The 15,415-nt window shown below is 38.2% G+C and overlaps 1 protein-coding gene across 6 annotated transcripts in view; it reads left to right on the forward strand.

Annotated features, from left to right (window-relative positions):
* LOC108714444 overlaps positions 1–15,415 on the forward strand; it is a 31,986-nt gene that overhangs the window by 14,621 nt on the left and 1,950 nt on the right. For 4 of the 6 annotated variants that reach the window (XM_018258686.2, XM_018258687.2, XM_041590614.1 and 1 more), the window contains exons 5-15: positions 323–453; positions 2,643–2,702; positions 7,077–7,210; positions 7,593–7,731; positions 10,403–10,476; positions 10,825–10,910; positions 11,319–11,415; positions 12,734–12,843; positions 13,000–13,125; positions 14,376–14,490; positions 14,966–15,095. In XM_018258686.2, coding sequence (XP_018114175.1) covers positions 323–453; positions 2,643–2,702; positions 7,077–7,210; positions 7,593–7,731; positions 10,403–10,476; positions 10,825–10,910; positions 11,319–11,415; positions 12,734–12,843; positions 13,000–13,125; positions 14,376–14,490; positions 14,966–15,095 — 1,202 coding nt within the window. Of the gene's footprint in view, positions 1–322; positions 454–2,642; positions 2,703–7,076; positions 7,211–7,592; positions 7,732–10,402; positions 10,477–10,824; positions 10,911–11,318; positions 11,416–12,733; positions 12,844–12,999; positions 13,126–14,375; positions 14,491–14,965; positions 15,096–15,415 lie in introns of those variants that run through there. The other 2 variants (XM_041590615.1, XM_041590616.1) reach the window with 2 other exon arrangements.

The following is a 15,415-nucleotide window of genomic DNA, read 5'->3' on the forward strand; positions in this document are numbered from 1 at the left end:
GCAGCCCTCTACTTACTGCCAGTCACAGCCCCCTGCCATCATGGTGCCATGAATACAGGGCTGCCAAACAGAGGCAGCACGATATTTATGGGGCAGACTCCCATTTGGAGCATAGAGACCTGTGGCAATTCAACAAAATGCAGGGCAGGGTTCAAGTGTTCAAAACATATGGCAGTTTGTGCCGTTTTTAATGTCACTTTTCTTGGTAAAAAAGCCTTTAGCCAACACTTACCTATGCCTTTGTGAAATGTTATGTGATCTGGCTGTTCAGAACAGTCACTTAACTGAGTCATCTCTGGTATTTGCTACTTGTTCTTTGCAGACATTCCTTTCCAAGCTGATAATTTGGCACATGAAGAAGAATATGCGAGAGCTGCCAGCTTTGAGCTTCCAACAGAAGGAGAAAAAATGGCTGACATGCTATTGAAAGAAGCCCAACAGCTGCAAGCTAAAGTAATATGAGAATGTGTGTTGAAAAAGCATAGCAAAATGCGTGTGTTTGTTCTACAAAGTGCACCCTTTGGCACCATGGCATTATAAATTACAAACACCATTAATGAAGTACTGTAGCTCCATTATTCATTTTGTGTAAAAGAAAACAACAGCTGGGGGTAAATGGAAACAGGCTACTAGAAAAGGCCTAAGCATACACTTAGCACTTAGTATGGCTGCCATATTAAATATGCCATTAATTAGTGCAACTGCAGCAAATATTTGGAACATTCCTCTTCATACATTATTGTAACATTTAGGGACCTATTAACTAGCAATTGAATTTCAAAATTTTCCATGAATCTCTAAAACTTGGGGTTTTCTCAGTTTTTTTAAAAGCTGTAACAATTTGAGATTTATTAAGTGTAAAAACCACGAATTTTTTTTTTTACTACAAAACGTTTCCAGGTAAAAGTTGTCAAGGTAATATAGAAGCAAATTGGAGCTGTGCTGATCCTATTGGGCCGTTTTATATCAATCTGGACTTTTAGAGGTTTTCGGATTTTTTTTTCAAATTAATTGTCTGAAAACCTCGAATTTTTTGTATTATTAGCGCATTGTTCAGAGTAATTTTCCATTTGTACTTTTTTATTTGGATATTTTATTAAATCTCATGAGATTCATAGTTTTAGAATTTGTGAGTTTAGTCATGGTTTCAAAAACCTTTAAAACCACTAAAATTCAACCTTTGATAAATAGGCCCCTTAGTAAGCTAGCAGTAAGTTTACCAGCAGGGATACAGTGACTACTACAATATTCAATACAAAACCCCTTATTACACTGCAATAAAGTTAACCCAAGTGTTTTCTATTATGGCATATTATGGCCTTTTGGTCCATATACATAGCTGGTCTAAGGTCGTGTTTTCCCTTAAAGGAGAACTAAAGCTTACCGAAAGAAGTAGCTAGAAATGTTGTGCATTATATTTTGGGTTTTGTATCAGCCCAAAGCAACCACATCCCTTTAGCAGTAAAGATCTGTGTCTCCAAAGATGCCCCAGTAGCTCCCCATCTTCTTTTCTGCTGATTCACTGCACATGCCCTGTGCTGCTGTCACTTACTGAGCTTAGGGACCGACTCAAAATATACAGTACACATAGAATATTAATGTCACACTATAAGGCTGGTTAGTAATTAATACAGATAATTACTACATGGCAGCATAGAAACCAGTGCAGCTAGCATTAGAATTTAATAATCAGCCCTGTAGCATCAGCTTATATTACAGACCAACATAATTTTCTGCTTGATAGTTTGTGACAACCCCTAAGCTTAGCTTCTCAACAGCTGCTCAGAGCCCACTGTGGCAGACACTTGTGGCAGACACTTTCCAAGATGGTGACCCCCTGTGACAAGTTCGAAGTCCTGGATCATTGCTGCTATTGACATGTTGAAACTTTAGGTTGGTACATTAAGTTCATTATATAAAATATGACACTTTTAGCCATATTCATTTTTAGGCAGTTCTCTTTTAAGGACACCCAATTGCAATGTAATTAGTAGTAGGGGTTAAAGGGGAACTATCGCGAAAATGAAAATTTAATATAAGCTTCATCATACTGAAATAAGAAACGTTCTAAATACAATCAATGAAAAATGCTGGATCGTTTCTGGAATAATCAAGTTTATGTTCACAATCCCTCTCTCAGCATCTGTTTCTCTTCATTCTCTCTTCATGCAGCAGTTGGGTGTCAGATATTCATTGACAGTTAGATCCAATTAGGGGGGCTCCTTTTGCCTAGAAGATGTATTAGAGCTCACTCTATTAAGATCACCAGACATCATGTCTCTCTACATGCAGAATTTGTGCAAAAGGCAATTATTTTGTTAGATTTTGTTTGTACTGGAATCAGTTATTTGAGTGAGCTCTAATACATTTGCTAGGAAGGGAAGCCCCCCTATAAAATATATTGGATCTAACTGTCAATGAATATCTGACACCCAACTCCTGCATGAAGAGAAACAGAGACTGAGAGAGGGATAGTGAAAATAAACCTGATTATTTCAGAAACACATTATTTTTTATTAATTGTATTTAGAAAGTTTCTTATTTCAGTATGATGAAACTTATATTAAATTTTAATTTTCGCGATAGTTCCCCTTTAAGAAAACAAAGGAACTGTATACAAACATGATTTATTTTTCTTGTAGGTTGAAAAACTTTCTAATGCTATAGTAAAGGAATCATTACCGCTGAAAGAACAGTGTCTGGTAACTTTAGTCGAGTTTGCTGTTTGTTGTGCCATTTGCTGTGATTTGCCTTGTGCTGTGTTCAAAGGGGTGGCTCACATTTAAGCTAACTTTTAGTATGTTATAGAATGGCTTATTATTAATTACTTGCTTTCTTCTTATGTCTCTTTCCAGCATTTTTAAATGGGGGCCACTGACCCCATCTAAAAACAGATGCTCTGTAAGGCTACAAATGTCACGCGCTATTACTCCTTTTCTTTTCATATTCCAGTCTCTTATTTAAATCAGTGCATGGTTGCTAGGATAATTTGGACCCTAGCAACCAGATTGCTGGAATTAAAAACTGGAGAGCTGTTAAATAAAAAGCTAAATAATGCAAAAACCACAAATAATAAAAAATTAAAACCAATTGCAAATATCAGAATATCACTCTCTACATCATACTAAAAGTTGATCTAAAGGTGAATAACCCCTTTAAACAACCTCTTTCCAATTTATAAACTTTACTTTAAGGGGATATAGTTATGGCTAGGGATGCACCGAATCCACTTTTTGGATTTGGCCGAACCCCCAAATCCTTTGTGAAAGATTCGGTCGAATACTGAACCAAATCCGAACCCTAATTTGCATATGCAAATCAGCGAGGGGGGGGGAATTACTGCAGCGCACAAAGCAAATACATTTTTACTTCCATGTTTCGTGACGAAAAGTCACACGATTTTAAGGATTCGGATTCAGTTCAGCCAGGCTCAAGGATTCGCCCGAATCCGAATCCTGCTGAAAATGGCCGAATCCTGGCCGAATACAAACCAAATCCTGGATTCGGTGCATCCCTAGTTCCAAAAATGAAATACAGGTATGGGACCAGTTATCCAGAAAACCATTATCCTGAAAGCTCCAAATTATGGAAAGGTCATCTTCAATAGACTCCATTTTATCCAAATAATCCAAATTTTAAAAAATAATTTCCTTTATCTCTGTAATAATAAAACAGTACCTTGTACTTGATCCAAACTCAGATATAATTAATCCTTATTGGAAGCAAAACTAGCCTATTAGGTTTATTTGATGTTTACATGATTTTATAGTAGACTTATGGTATGACGACCCAAATTACGAAAATATACGATATCCGGAAAACCCCATGTCCAGAGCATTCTGGATAACAGGTCCCATACCTGTACAATCTGTACATGTGGTTAAAATGCCATGCCATTTTCTGTAACAAAAGACTGAGGGGTAGCTTTATTATGAACTGATTAATAATGCAAAATTACATTTTCTTATAAATGTTATTTTTTTTTGACATACCAAACAATGACATTATCCCTTTAAGTTAATTATCTTCAAGTATTGACTCTCCCATTTTTTGGGGGCGCCCAACCATTTTGGTAGAATTGAGATGTTGGCATAAGGTAATATTTACACATTTTTATACAAACTCGCCTCCAGTCAGTGCATCACATGACATTTTGTGTGGCCACATTTACCATTCCACAACATGACAATTACTGGACCTATCAAGATACATGCAAGTATAATTACTGAAGGACTTTAAACTTAAAATACAATAAACATTGGTGCTACTAGGCAAACAGGTTGTTATGAACCTGCTACTATATCACCCAAAAAGTTTGGGTAGAGATGAGAGTTGTTATGTTTTGGGTACCCGAGGATGAGTAAAATATAACAGTGCTTTATTAGCAGGCTCTCATTCAGCCATTACACAGCAGTAACTTTCCCTTTAACTTTTAAGCTACCAGGAAGTATGCACAGTATTAGTCTGAGCACAGTGACATCTACAGGCCATTTGTATAAACACCACATATTCCCCCTATAGTAGGAAAGTGTTTGGGCAACTATAATAAACAACAACAATGCATCTTAAAGCAATATTATACATTATTCACATCACATAGTCCTGGGTCCATGCAGGTAGTTTTCTGATTCTCTCAGTACGCCTTAGTACTTTCTTCAGGCCTATTGCAGTTGACATCAGGAGTAGGAAAATGTCCTTCATCAAATGGAGCTTCTCCAAAGTCATATCTAACAGGAGCAAGACGACTTGCATTCCATATGCGTCCATCAGACAGTTCATATGTGTATGGTCCTTGCTGATGTCTCACTTCAAGTGGTGTAGTAAATTTAGATTGTCCTTGTTTCAGTATTCCTGGTTTCATAATTCTGACTAAAGATCCAGGCTGAAAGTGTACTTCTCTTGCACCACATTTTCTATCAGTATAAACCTTGCATTTGGCTTGTTGACATTTCACAATGTCAGCAGTAGATGATTTTGTAGGCACAGTATTTTGTGGAAGTTTGATGTCTGAAACATGTAAATTAGTGCGCATCTGTCTGCCATGTAATAATTCAGCTGGAGATGATTCGGTTATTGCATGGCGTGATGCTCTGTAGTTGTGTAGGAACTCTGTTGTAAATACTTTCCAAGATTTCCCAGTAAGATTTGCTGTCTGTAGTGTTTCTTTTAGACTTCTGTTGAATCGCTTGATTTCTCCATTTGCTTGTGGGTAATACATTGAAGATTTCCTATGCACAATATTGCTCTATCTCAGAAAGAATTCAAACTCATATGAGACAAACTGTGGCCCATTGTCTGATATTAACTCCTTTGGATTACCTTCTCTGCTGAAGACTGTAGACAGAAATGTTATTACTGTAGCTGATGTTATATGAGAAACAAATGCAATTTCAGGCCATTTACTGTAATAGTCTATCAAGGTTATAGCAAATCTACAATCTATAGAAGCATCTGTAAAAGGACCGACAATAGCAATGGCAAGTTTTTCCCATGCTGAATCAGGGAATGGTACTGGTTTTACATCTGGTCTCAACTTTACTTTGTGTACAAAGTTCTTTGCACAACCCAGTGAAGTGTTGCTTTGTGGTGAAATTTTAGACACTGGCTGTGTGGCAGGCACTGGTGCTGTAGTAATGAGACCATCAACTAATTGTAGGTTTAATGCAGCAAAGAGATCCCTTCCCAGTATAGCAGTACCCTTATTCACAATGTAAACGTCACATTTTGCAGTATTTGATTCAAATTGTACAGTCACTGGCAAGCAACCAAGCACAGGGATTGGATCCTTTAAGTAACTGACCAGTTTCAGGGCAGGTGCAACAAGCTGATCTTTTGCAAAGTATTTCAAGAAAATATCCTTTGGTAGTATAGAAACAGCTGAACCTGTATCAAGCATCAGGTTAATGGAGTGTCCCTTGTCAGCAGAAGCAGTACTGACACTGACACTTTTGCAGGACATGCAACATAATTTGCAGCGTGTTGTGTTGAACCACAGCGAAAGCAGTATTTTCTATTTGTATTTGCTGTATGGTTTTGCAGTGTAGGTGAATCCCTTTCCTTAGCATTGTATTTTGCCTGTGACTGTGCATTATTAGGCCACAGTGTTGAATTCACAATCTGTACATTCCCAGCAGTTCCCTGACTGAGAGTTTTAGCCTCTGCCACTGCTGTTTCAATTTGGCTAGCAACTGTAATAGCCTTTGCAAGGGTTAAATCCTGCTCTAGGAGCAGTCTCTCTCTAATGCGAGGTGAGTTTGTTTTTCCACTATTTGGTCTCTTAGCATTTCATCTGTTAGAGTCCCTAACTCACAGGAAACAACCAGCTCTCTCAAAGCTGCTACAAATTGTTCTGTGGATTCGCAATTACGTTGTCCACGTTGGCGGAATTTATGGTAGGCTCAGGTTTGGAAGAAAAGCTGCAGGCTGCTGCAGAGATAGAAGAGCCATTTTGTCGTCAATCTGTTATGTTTTGGGTAGCCGAGAGTATAGCAGTGCTTTATTAGCAGGCTCTCATGCAGCCATTACATAGCAGTAACTTTCCCTTTCACGTTTAAGCTACCAGGAAGTATGCACAGTATAAGTCTGAGCACAGTGACATCTACAGGCCATTTGTATAAACACCACAAGTAATATTTTAGACACAGTTTAAAGTCTTTGCCCTAATATTTTGTGCAAGGAGCAGCTCTGCCATTTGTATTGTTTTCTGTGTCGGCCCCATATGAGTCCGGGCAATAGATAAAATATTGTAAAAATGTAGTTAGAGGATCCCTTATCTGAAAACCCATTATCCAGAAATTTTAGGAAGACCAATATCCCAAAGAGTTCATTTTAAGCAAATAATTCTAATTTTTAAAAATTGATTTCTCTTTTCTCTGTAATAATAAAACAGTATCTTGTACTTGATGGATGCAGAAACTATAGAAAGATCACTTATCCGGAAAACCCCCAAGTCCCAAGCATTCTGGATAATAAATCCTATACTTGTAACAAAAGCTCTCTCCCAGGCAGTGCAAAACATTTTTCTTTTTTGTGCACTCTCGTTCGTGTTTATAGTTTTCTATTTTATTCTTACTTAGGTATTTCAAAATTTGAAAGGCAGCGTGGAAGCTTTAGAACTGGATTACTTGTCCAAAAAAGAGAAACACCGGCAATTGCAGCTTCAGACTTACAGAACAGGATCCCAGACAATTCGGGAATTTGATCTGGAGAGGTACGCTTCATGTTACTCAATTAGGATATATTCAGTTTAAATAAAAAGGTTGACTAAAGAACATAATTATAAGACTATCCGTTTCTTTGATTTGAGTTCCCACACTCAGGTCAACTGCCTCATGCCCTATGAAGGGCAGACAGTCCTTTCGAATAAAAATGTCATTTTTATTGCATAAAGTTGTCACAATATCAGCCCTTATTTTTTGGGAGCTGGACTTTCACCCGGGTTCTAAAAATCACAAATAAAAGCATGGGAACCTATCTCTTACTTTGTTATAATGTAAAGAAACTGACAGGTATTTCACAGTCAGATAGTTTGGACCTTTTATGCAATTTATTGAATTTATACACTCAATGTACACAAACTCATTCTGTTCCAGAGAGGTGGAGGGACAAATCTTCAGGCTGGAAATGCTTCTAGAGAACATTCAAGAGCAACTTGATGCAAAAGCTGCCAATGATCCATCAAGTGAATTATCAGCGAATTCATATGACACAGCAATATCTTCTATATCAAAGGTAATAAAGTATATGGGAATACCATGCGTACTCAAGCAGCAAACCCACCCTCCATATTTCTTATAGAGGTAATTCACTTAAATTTAACACCTCTGGTGAGTAGCACTTTAGTAAATTGACCTGAACTCATTTATGTACACTGCAAGGTTTATCCTGGCAGCCAGGTAGCAATTTTACTGTTCTAGATAGAATAAAAAAACATACCATCAAATCTGCATCAGGGGCAGGGCCGCCATTAGAAATCACATGGCTCGTACATCAAAATTTTTGGGCCCCCCAGGTCCTGCCCACTCCACATCACAGTTAAAAGACCACACAGACATTAGCGCTAAAAAAGGTAACCCACCCACACACACGTTATAAAAAAATTGGTGGTCAGGGCCCCCCTACAAGTTAAAAAAAATAATTTATGGGCCCCCCATAAATTTTTTTTTTAAAAAAAAATTGGTGCCAGGGGTCTATAGAGTATTAAAATAATACATTAGTGGTTAGGGGATTAAAAAAAAAAAAACACACATTGGTGTTCACTAGAATTGAACTTGTGGCTTCAGTACTTCAACTTCGCCTCCTTTTCGTGACTTTGGTCATTTTGCCTCTTCAGGACTTCAATTGCGGCTGTTTTCATGACTTTGGGTCTTTTAGCCGCTCCAGGACTTCAATTTATGATGTTTTCGTGACTTTGGGTCTTTTAGCCGCTCCAGGACTTCAATTTCAGCTGTTATCGTGAATTCGGGTCTTATCGCTGCTACAGGACTTGAGTTTCGTCTGTTTTCGTGACTTCGGGTCTTTTCGCCGCTTCAGGACTTCAATTGCGGCTGTTTTCGTGACTTTGGATGTTTGAGTTTTTGGCGGTTCGGGACTTCGAAAGGGTGGCACGGCTTTGGCACTGTCAAGGAGGGCCCGGCTCTTTTGAAAAGTGCAGCACAGTCGGGCCCTCCTTCAGGCCCGGGCCTGGTACAGTTGTACCGCTCACACCACATATTGTGCTCTTTCACTAACACTGTGCAAATGTGCACTTGGGCACTAACCTATATCAGTGATTAGCTTTTTTCTTTAGCCAGCTGAAAATAGAATGAGGAAAGTACAAATTTGATTGGTTGCCATGGGTTATTGCTAGGGTGCAAATTCGCCCGGTGTTTGTAACTAAAGCTGGCCATAGATGTTGAGATTTTTAAAAGATCAGATCCTGATCGTGAGACCACGATCTTCTCAGAACGATCGTACGATCGTACGAATTTACCATCAACTAAAAAGACCAATTTACCAGGAAAACAAAGGGGAGCGGCCTGCTTGTCCCTGCAAACATAGATAGATTGCACTGGGGCCGACAAAGATTTTTTGACCTGGCCGATCAATTTCCTGACAGATGTCGGACGAAAAATCGTAAGATGTACGATCGTTTGAATCCCACTAACCGCACGATAATTTCGAAGGATTGGTCGGGCTTCCCTAAAATCGGTCGTTCGGCAAGAAGAATCGTCGCGTCTATGGGGACCTTAAGTCTGTTTCTCTCTTCTTCCCACTTGCATTATCCAGTATAACCACTTACATGCATGAAGGTAGGGTATGTGCCATAATAATGCCAAAAACAGTATGTAACCCTATTTGGGTCCCTAAATTACTCCTATATGGTTACATTTCTGACCCATTACATGCAAGGGAGAAACTTTATTTTGATGGTGGCGTACACCATCAAAATTTCAGACTGAAATGTGTATTACCCAGACTCTTCCTACCCTCTTCAACAAAAACTTTGGACAACACCCTTCTTCTTTTCTTGAGGGGTTCAGGAAAGTGAATGTGACTTTATGTTTAAATACCAGGTGGGGGTTTCTAGCAGTTATACTTTTCTACACCAGGGAAACACTATCCCGATGAGTAGTTACATCTCATATTCCTTAGCGGGACTAACACACTGGCACATATTACACACTTACATAAGGATATCCACTTAATCTCCACAATCACATTAAGTAAGAATATGGAAGCAGGGATATGCAGCTTGCTGCAAGCGCTCTCATGAAATTACATCCGTCAGTGCTGCAAACAACAGAATTTACTTTTTGAAAACTGTCATAAAATGTTTGTTTGTTAAATGAATTACAATTATTACTTCTTCCCTAAACTTTTTACCTTCGCTGCTTATGTATCTATATATATATATATATATATATATATATATATATATATATATATATATATATATATATAAATGATACAATAGCTAAGAAACTTGATCCCATACCTGCACGCTACCACACCGCTATACAGGTATAGGATCTATAATCCCGTATGCTTGGGATTTGGGATTTTTATGTAACCTGGATCACCATTCTGTTAAATCTACTAAAAAAAATCTTTAGCATTGTTTTGTTATCAATATGGATTCATAGCATTTAGTTACCATGAGTAAAATGTACAGAGAAAAAAATTAAATCATTTTTACAAATTTAAAAATTATTTGCTTAAAATGTACTTCGTGGGAGATAGACTTCCTGTAATTTGTAAAGCTTTATGGATTTTGGGTTTTCAGATAAGAGATCCCATACCTGTACTTTCCAGAGCATCAACTACACCTATAAGCATTCTGTTGATTATAGTGACCCTTGATGTTGGGTTTAGGTATGAAAATAGTTTAAGTGACAGCTACAACAATACTCTTATTTATTAGCAGGCCCATAAGAACTCAGAGACTTCAATGCACGCTGTGGATCTGAAGTTTAAAAAGCAAACTATGAATCAGAGGTGAGGTGATTTATGGGGGTTCTTTCCTGACTCTGGAATACTATTATCTTTATGATCTAGCAACCCAATCAGCTGTCCGATTTTACTTGTCTAGTGAAGTCAGAATAATGATTGTAATGTATTGGCAAATTGACTTATGAAGGGCATTGGTAATTAACAGTATCATTACTGTGAATTTAAAATTGAGCTTCCTCACTTTACTTTTATTCATCATACTGTATGTGCAAAAGTAAATGCATACACCCCCTCTTCCCACAGCCCTGTTAGCTATGTTTAGATTTTATAATATAATTCAGCTTCTAGTACAAATGATGAATTTCCAGCAGTCTCTCTAATAATGTTTATTAGCTCTGACAAGGTCACAGGAAGAAAATCACCAGTGGCCCTTGCTTTTCATGATATCCAGAGTGGCTGCATTCATCTAAAAGCTCAAGGTAAGTGAATTTAATCCTGGGCAATTGGGCTTCCATGATAGCTGCCAAACAATTCTATCTGCTCATTAATACATTAAGGGCTCTTACAGATGACGGTTTGAAGCTGTGCTCCGTTTTTATGCATTCAGCCGCAGGGGAGTGCAGGAGTAGATGCATTCAGTTTTTTTCAATGGGACTGTACTCACACAGGCGCATGTAGGTGCCGAACGCAGGAAAAATGCAGCATGTTGCGTCTCAACCTGCGTTCATCGCCTACATGCGCCTGTTTGAGTACAGCCCCATTGAAAAAAACTGAATGCGTCTACTCCTGTGCTCCCCTGCGGCTGAATGCAGAAAAACGGAACGCAGGGGAGCGCATCTGTAACAGCTCATCCGTAACAGCCCTAACAGATTCTTCTTGTCACACAGGGGTCTCTACAGAGCACAGAAGTGCAAAATCAGACCAACAGAAAAGTGTATCCAAACCAAGACTATACAGCAAGCAATGTCCAGCCGCGCTAAACAGGTGCCCTAATTACTAATATACTTTATGTATTAATTATCATTTACATGCCACCAGTTTCTGCACTGTGCTACCTGGTTAATGTATAATGTACAATATAAGATAATGATGTTTTATTAAGATACTTTATTTATTAGGATACTCCTGCAAAGCTACATGCCCTTTTCCAGAACCTTCATTTTATACTGGAGGGGATGTGGCAAGGGCCCCTTCACATATTGGGTTCTTGTCCACTTATTCCACCTCTTTGGGAGAAGGTTTCAAGATTGCCTAGCAGACTTTTATTTGGATCCATTCATAAATATATTCATACATTTGTTGTACTAAGTAGGCCTTTACAAGAAACCGTCACAAATACCGGTAAATTAAATTCTGACCATCACACACCTGGCAAAAAAAACATCATGCATTTTGCACCCTGCCCTGCACTTAGTAAATACCCCCTAATATACTGAGGTTGAATCATGGCTCCACGTTACTCCATTGTATTGGTGTCACACAAGGACCCTGCAATCTTGCATTGCCCACGATATAGGATGGTTAGCTTACTTTCCAGGCTTTATATGAAATAGCTACATCACTCACCTTGCTTATTTCTGATCATGCCCACTCCCACACCTTGTGTCGCATTACCATCTCCTTTTAGTTTGTAAGCTCTTTTGCACAGGGCCTTCCTCAGACTCCTTAGTACTGGTGCTGGTCGTTATACATGTAACTGTATGTTATTTGTATGTAATTTATGTGATCTCTTTGTATAACCACATTTATTTTACAGCACTGCACAATATGTCGGCGCTCTAAAAATACATGTTAATTATAATAATAAAATAGCTGTTAAAGGAGAACTAAACCCCCCAAAATGTTAAGTCCCCACTATTCCCCCCTCCGTTGGCCACCCTCCCTGCCTCCCCCTCTGCACAGTCTTAATTCTCACATGCAGAGTGAGCACTGCAGAGCTCACGGGCGCTATCTTCTTCGGTAGCCCTCGTGAAGTGCGTGGAGTAGTGGCGCATGCGCAGTTGGAGCAGTATTCTGGTTTGCGATAACTGCACATGCGCTGAAAGAGACAGAAATCTCCGAAGGGGAGGAAGAAGACATGAAGATTACCGAAGAGAAGAAAATGGCACCTGTGAGCTCCGCTGCACTCACTCTGCATGTGCGGTCACTATTTCAAGAGGGGACAGACTTCTGGGGTAAGACAGGGGGAGGCAGGGAGGGGGGCCAGTTGTGTCTTAACATCAAGGGGGTTTAGTTCTCCTTTAAGCAACTGATATCCAGTCTAACAGCATGCATAAGCTGCTAAATTGGTTATTTGCAACAGGTATGTTAAAGCTGAGACTGCTATGAAAGAGAAAATGAGATCTTCGTGCAGAAGAAATGGCTCCAGTGTTACTGAAGAAACAGATACAGCAGAAAATAGTTTGCCAGAATGTAAGTCCTGCCCGACTTTTTGGATTCTATGTACACCTTACAGCAACATTTGCACATTGTGTGAGATACTGTAAATCTCATCTCAATTACTATTCTTCCACACACAGAACAAGAAGAAATCATATATTAAATTTATTTCCAACACTTCTCTTGTAGGTGATGACATAGAAGATTCTTTTAGTTCAGAAGATTCTTTTAGTTCAGAAGATTCTTTAAGCTCAGATTGGGTTTCAGAGAACAGGAGTGATATCAAATGTACTAAAAAAGACAATATACCTCAAGGTAAAATCAGATTGTCTATTTTATGTCACATCTACACTGCTAAAGATATAAGCAGGTTTAGTGTAATTTTAAACACACACTTATTAAAAAAAAAAGAGAAACAGATGCTGAGAGAGGAATAGTGAAGATAAACTGGATTATTTCAGAAACGGTACAGATTTTTTAATTGATTGTATTTAGAAAACTTCTTATTTCAGTATGATGAAGCTTATTTTACATTTATGTTGTTTTGTTCAATAGTCCTTTAATTCTAAGATCAAAGAAAAGATTTCAAAAGTGCCCTAAATGCTTCTAGATTTAATATTCTGTTAGCCTGCCCATTTTTAAGAAACTGGATTAAAATAAAATTCATGTAGTTTCATTTTCAGGTTATAAATATCCATTGTCTTAAATGGATTCTGTCATGGTTTTTATGGTATAGTTTTTATTACTAAATTACCCTGCATTACATTGCATGTAATTCTTTCTACCGTTTAAATTTTATTCTTGAACCAAACAAATGTGCATATTTTTTGATTAGTTGTAATATTGATGTGTACACAACCATCTCAGGTAATTTTGTCTGGTCATGTGCTTTCAGAAAGAATCAGTATTTCACAATGGATCTACTTTCAGATCTTCTTCTACTCAATGTAACTGAAAGATTTGTGACTTGGGTTAGCTGGACTTGGATTTTTACTATTGAGTGCTGTTCTAATATCTAGCATGGGAGCATTTTTAGCAATGCCGGTACCAGGGAGCTGTTGTTCTGTTGCTGGATATCACTCCAATTTGCAGTTCAGCAGTAAAGAGTGGCTGAAGTTTATCAGAGCACAAGTCACATGACTAGGGGCATCTGGGAAACTAACAACATGTATAGCCCCATGTCAGATTTCAAAACTAATTTCAAAACTGCTGGAGGAACACTATTAACTGGTGCATTAAATATAAAAAATGTTTCCCATGACAGAATCCCTTTAAAGCTCCATTGGACACAGTAGATTGAGAGGAGCTTTGTTTAGACAAGAGCTGAAAGATGTCTCACACACCAGAATCAATAACGAATACACACAGCTGCAATAATAACGAAGTCTTTTGTATGGAGGAAACCATTTAAAAATGCACAAATAAAATGAAAGGACATGACAATGCAAACGGATTCTTTTCATTTCTGGTGTTCTATAGTTACAGCAGTTCTATAGTCACTTTTTAAAACAAACATATTCTGCATGCTTGATGGTAATGAGATATTGTTCTAAATGATTTCACAGAATCACACAAGAAAAAAGCAAGGATACCCAAAACCCAAGAATACGTAGAAAGCTATGGCAAGTTTTTAGGCAAACTGAAGGCAACTAAACCCAAGAAGAGTACGTCGGTGTACAGGTAAGTTGAAACATCCCTATACTACAGGTTAGAATATATATTCTATTATATATTCTATAATAGATATTATTATTGTTATTATACTGCCAAGTCGTTTAAGCCCTAAATACTGCAAAGATCAGACAAATTTGCCAACTTGTCAGTTGTGTTAAATGTGCAGGTTATCTATGACGCTTCTGTTTGCTACTGCTGGTAAGGTCTATATTCAATATATATATATATATATATCATTCCATTGTGGAATTTCAGGTATTTCAAAAAGAGAGCAACACAAGGTGAGGAAGTAAAGCTTTCAGCATCCTCAGCTGAAGTTCCTCGATGCTGACATCCATGCGCGTTTGGACATGCAGAATTTGCATTTCCAGGAATCTGTACAGCATGGATTGCACACATTGTTCTCTCTCTGCGTGAGTCACAACTAAGTGCAGACATATAAAAACATTCTCACAGCAAGGAGGTCTTATTTGTCTTCCAGAGGCAACTTGCGGGTTCCCACTTCAGACTTTTCACGGTTTTCTGGTCGTGCATCTTCCCACCAGATCTTCCGTGGAACACAAACTGCAGCGTGTGCAGATGGAAGAAATCTAGACATTATCGACTGCAAGGTAGAAATGGTCAAGTTTAAAGGAGAATATTTAAAAAAAACAAAAAAAACATTTTCTTAAGCTATATGACTGTGTCATAAAACAGTTTTAGTACTTCAATATATCTTTTGTTACTTCAGCAAATTAGGCCTCATTTACTGTTTATTGGCTGTGCTAGGCATGCATAAAACGGAGAACATAAAGAAACCAAACATAAATTAGTTGCACCCATGAATACTTGAGCCTGGTGCCAGTGTGCTGTGACTAAGATGCAAGGCACAATGCATAAAGTGCTGAGGCCCTGGACCTAACGCCTATTTTGACATGCAATAATTAAAGGG

The sequence above is a fragment of the Xenopus laevis genome, chromosome 4L, assembly GCF_017654675.1.
Source record: "Xenopus laevis strain J_2021 chromosome 4L, Xenopus_laevis_v10.1, whole genome shotgun sequence".
Taxonomy (NCBI): Eukaryota; Metazoa; Chordata; class Amphibia; order Anura; family Pipidae; genus Xenopus; species Xenopus laevis.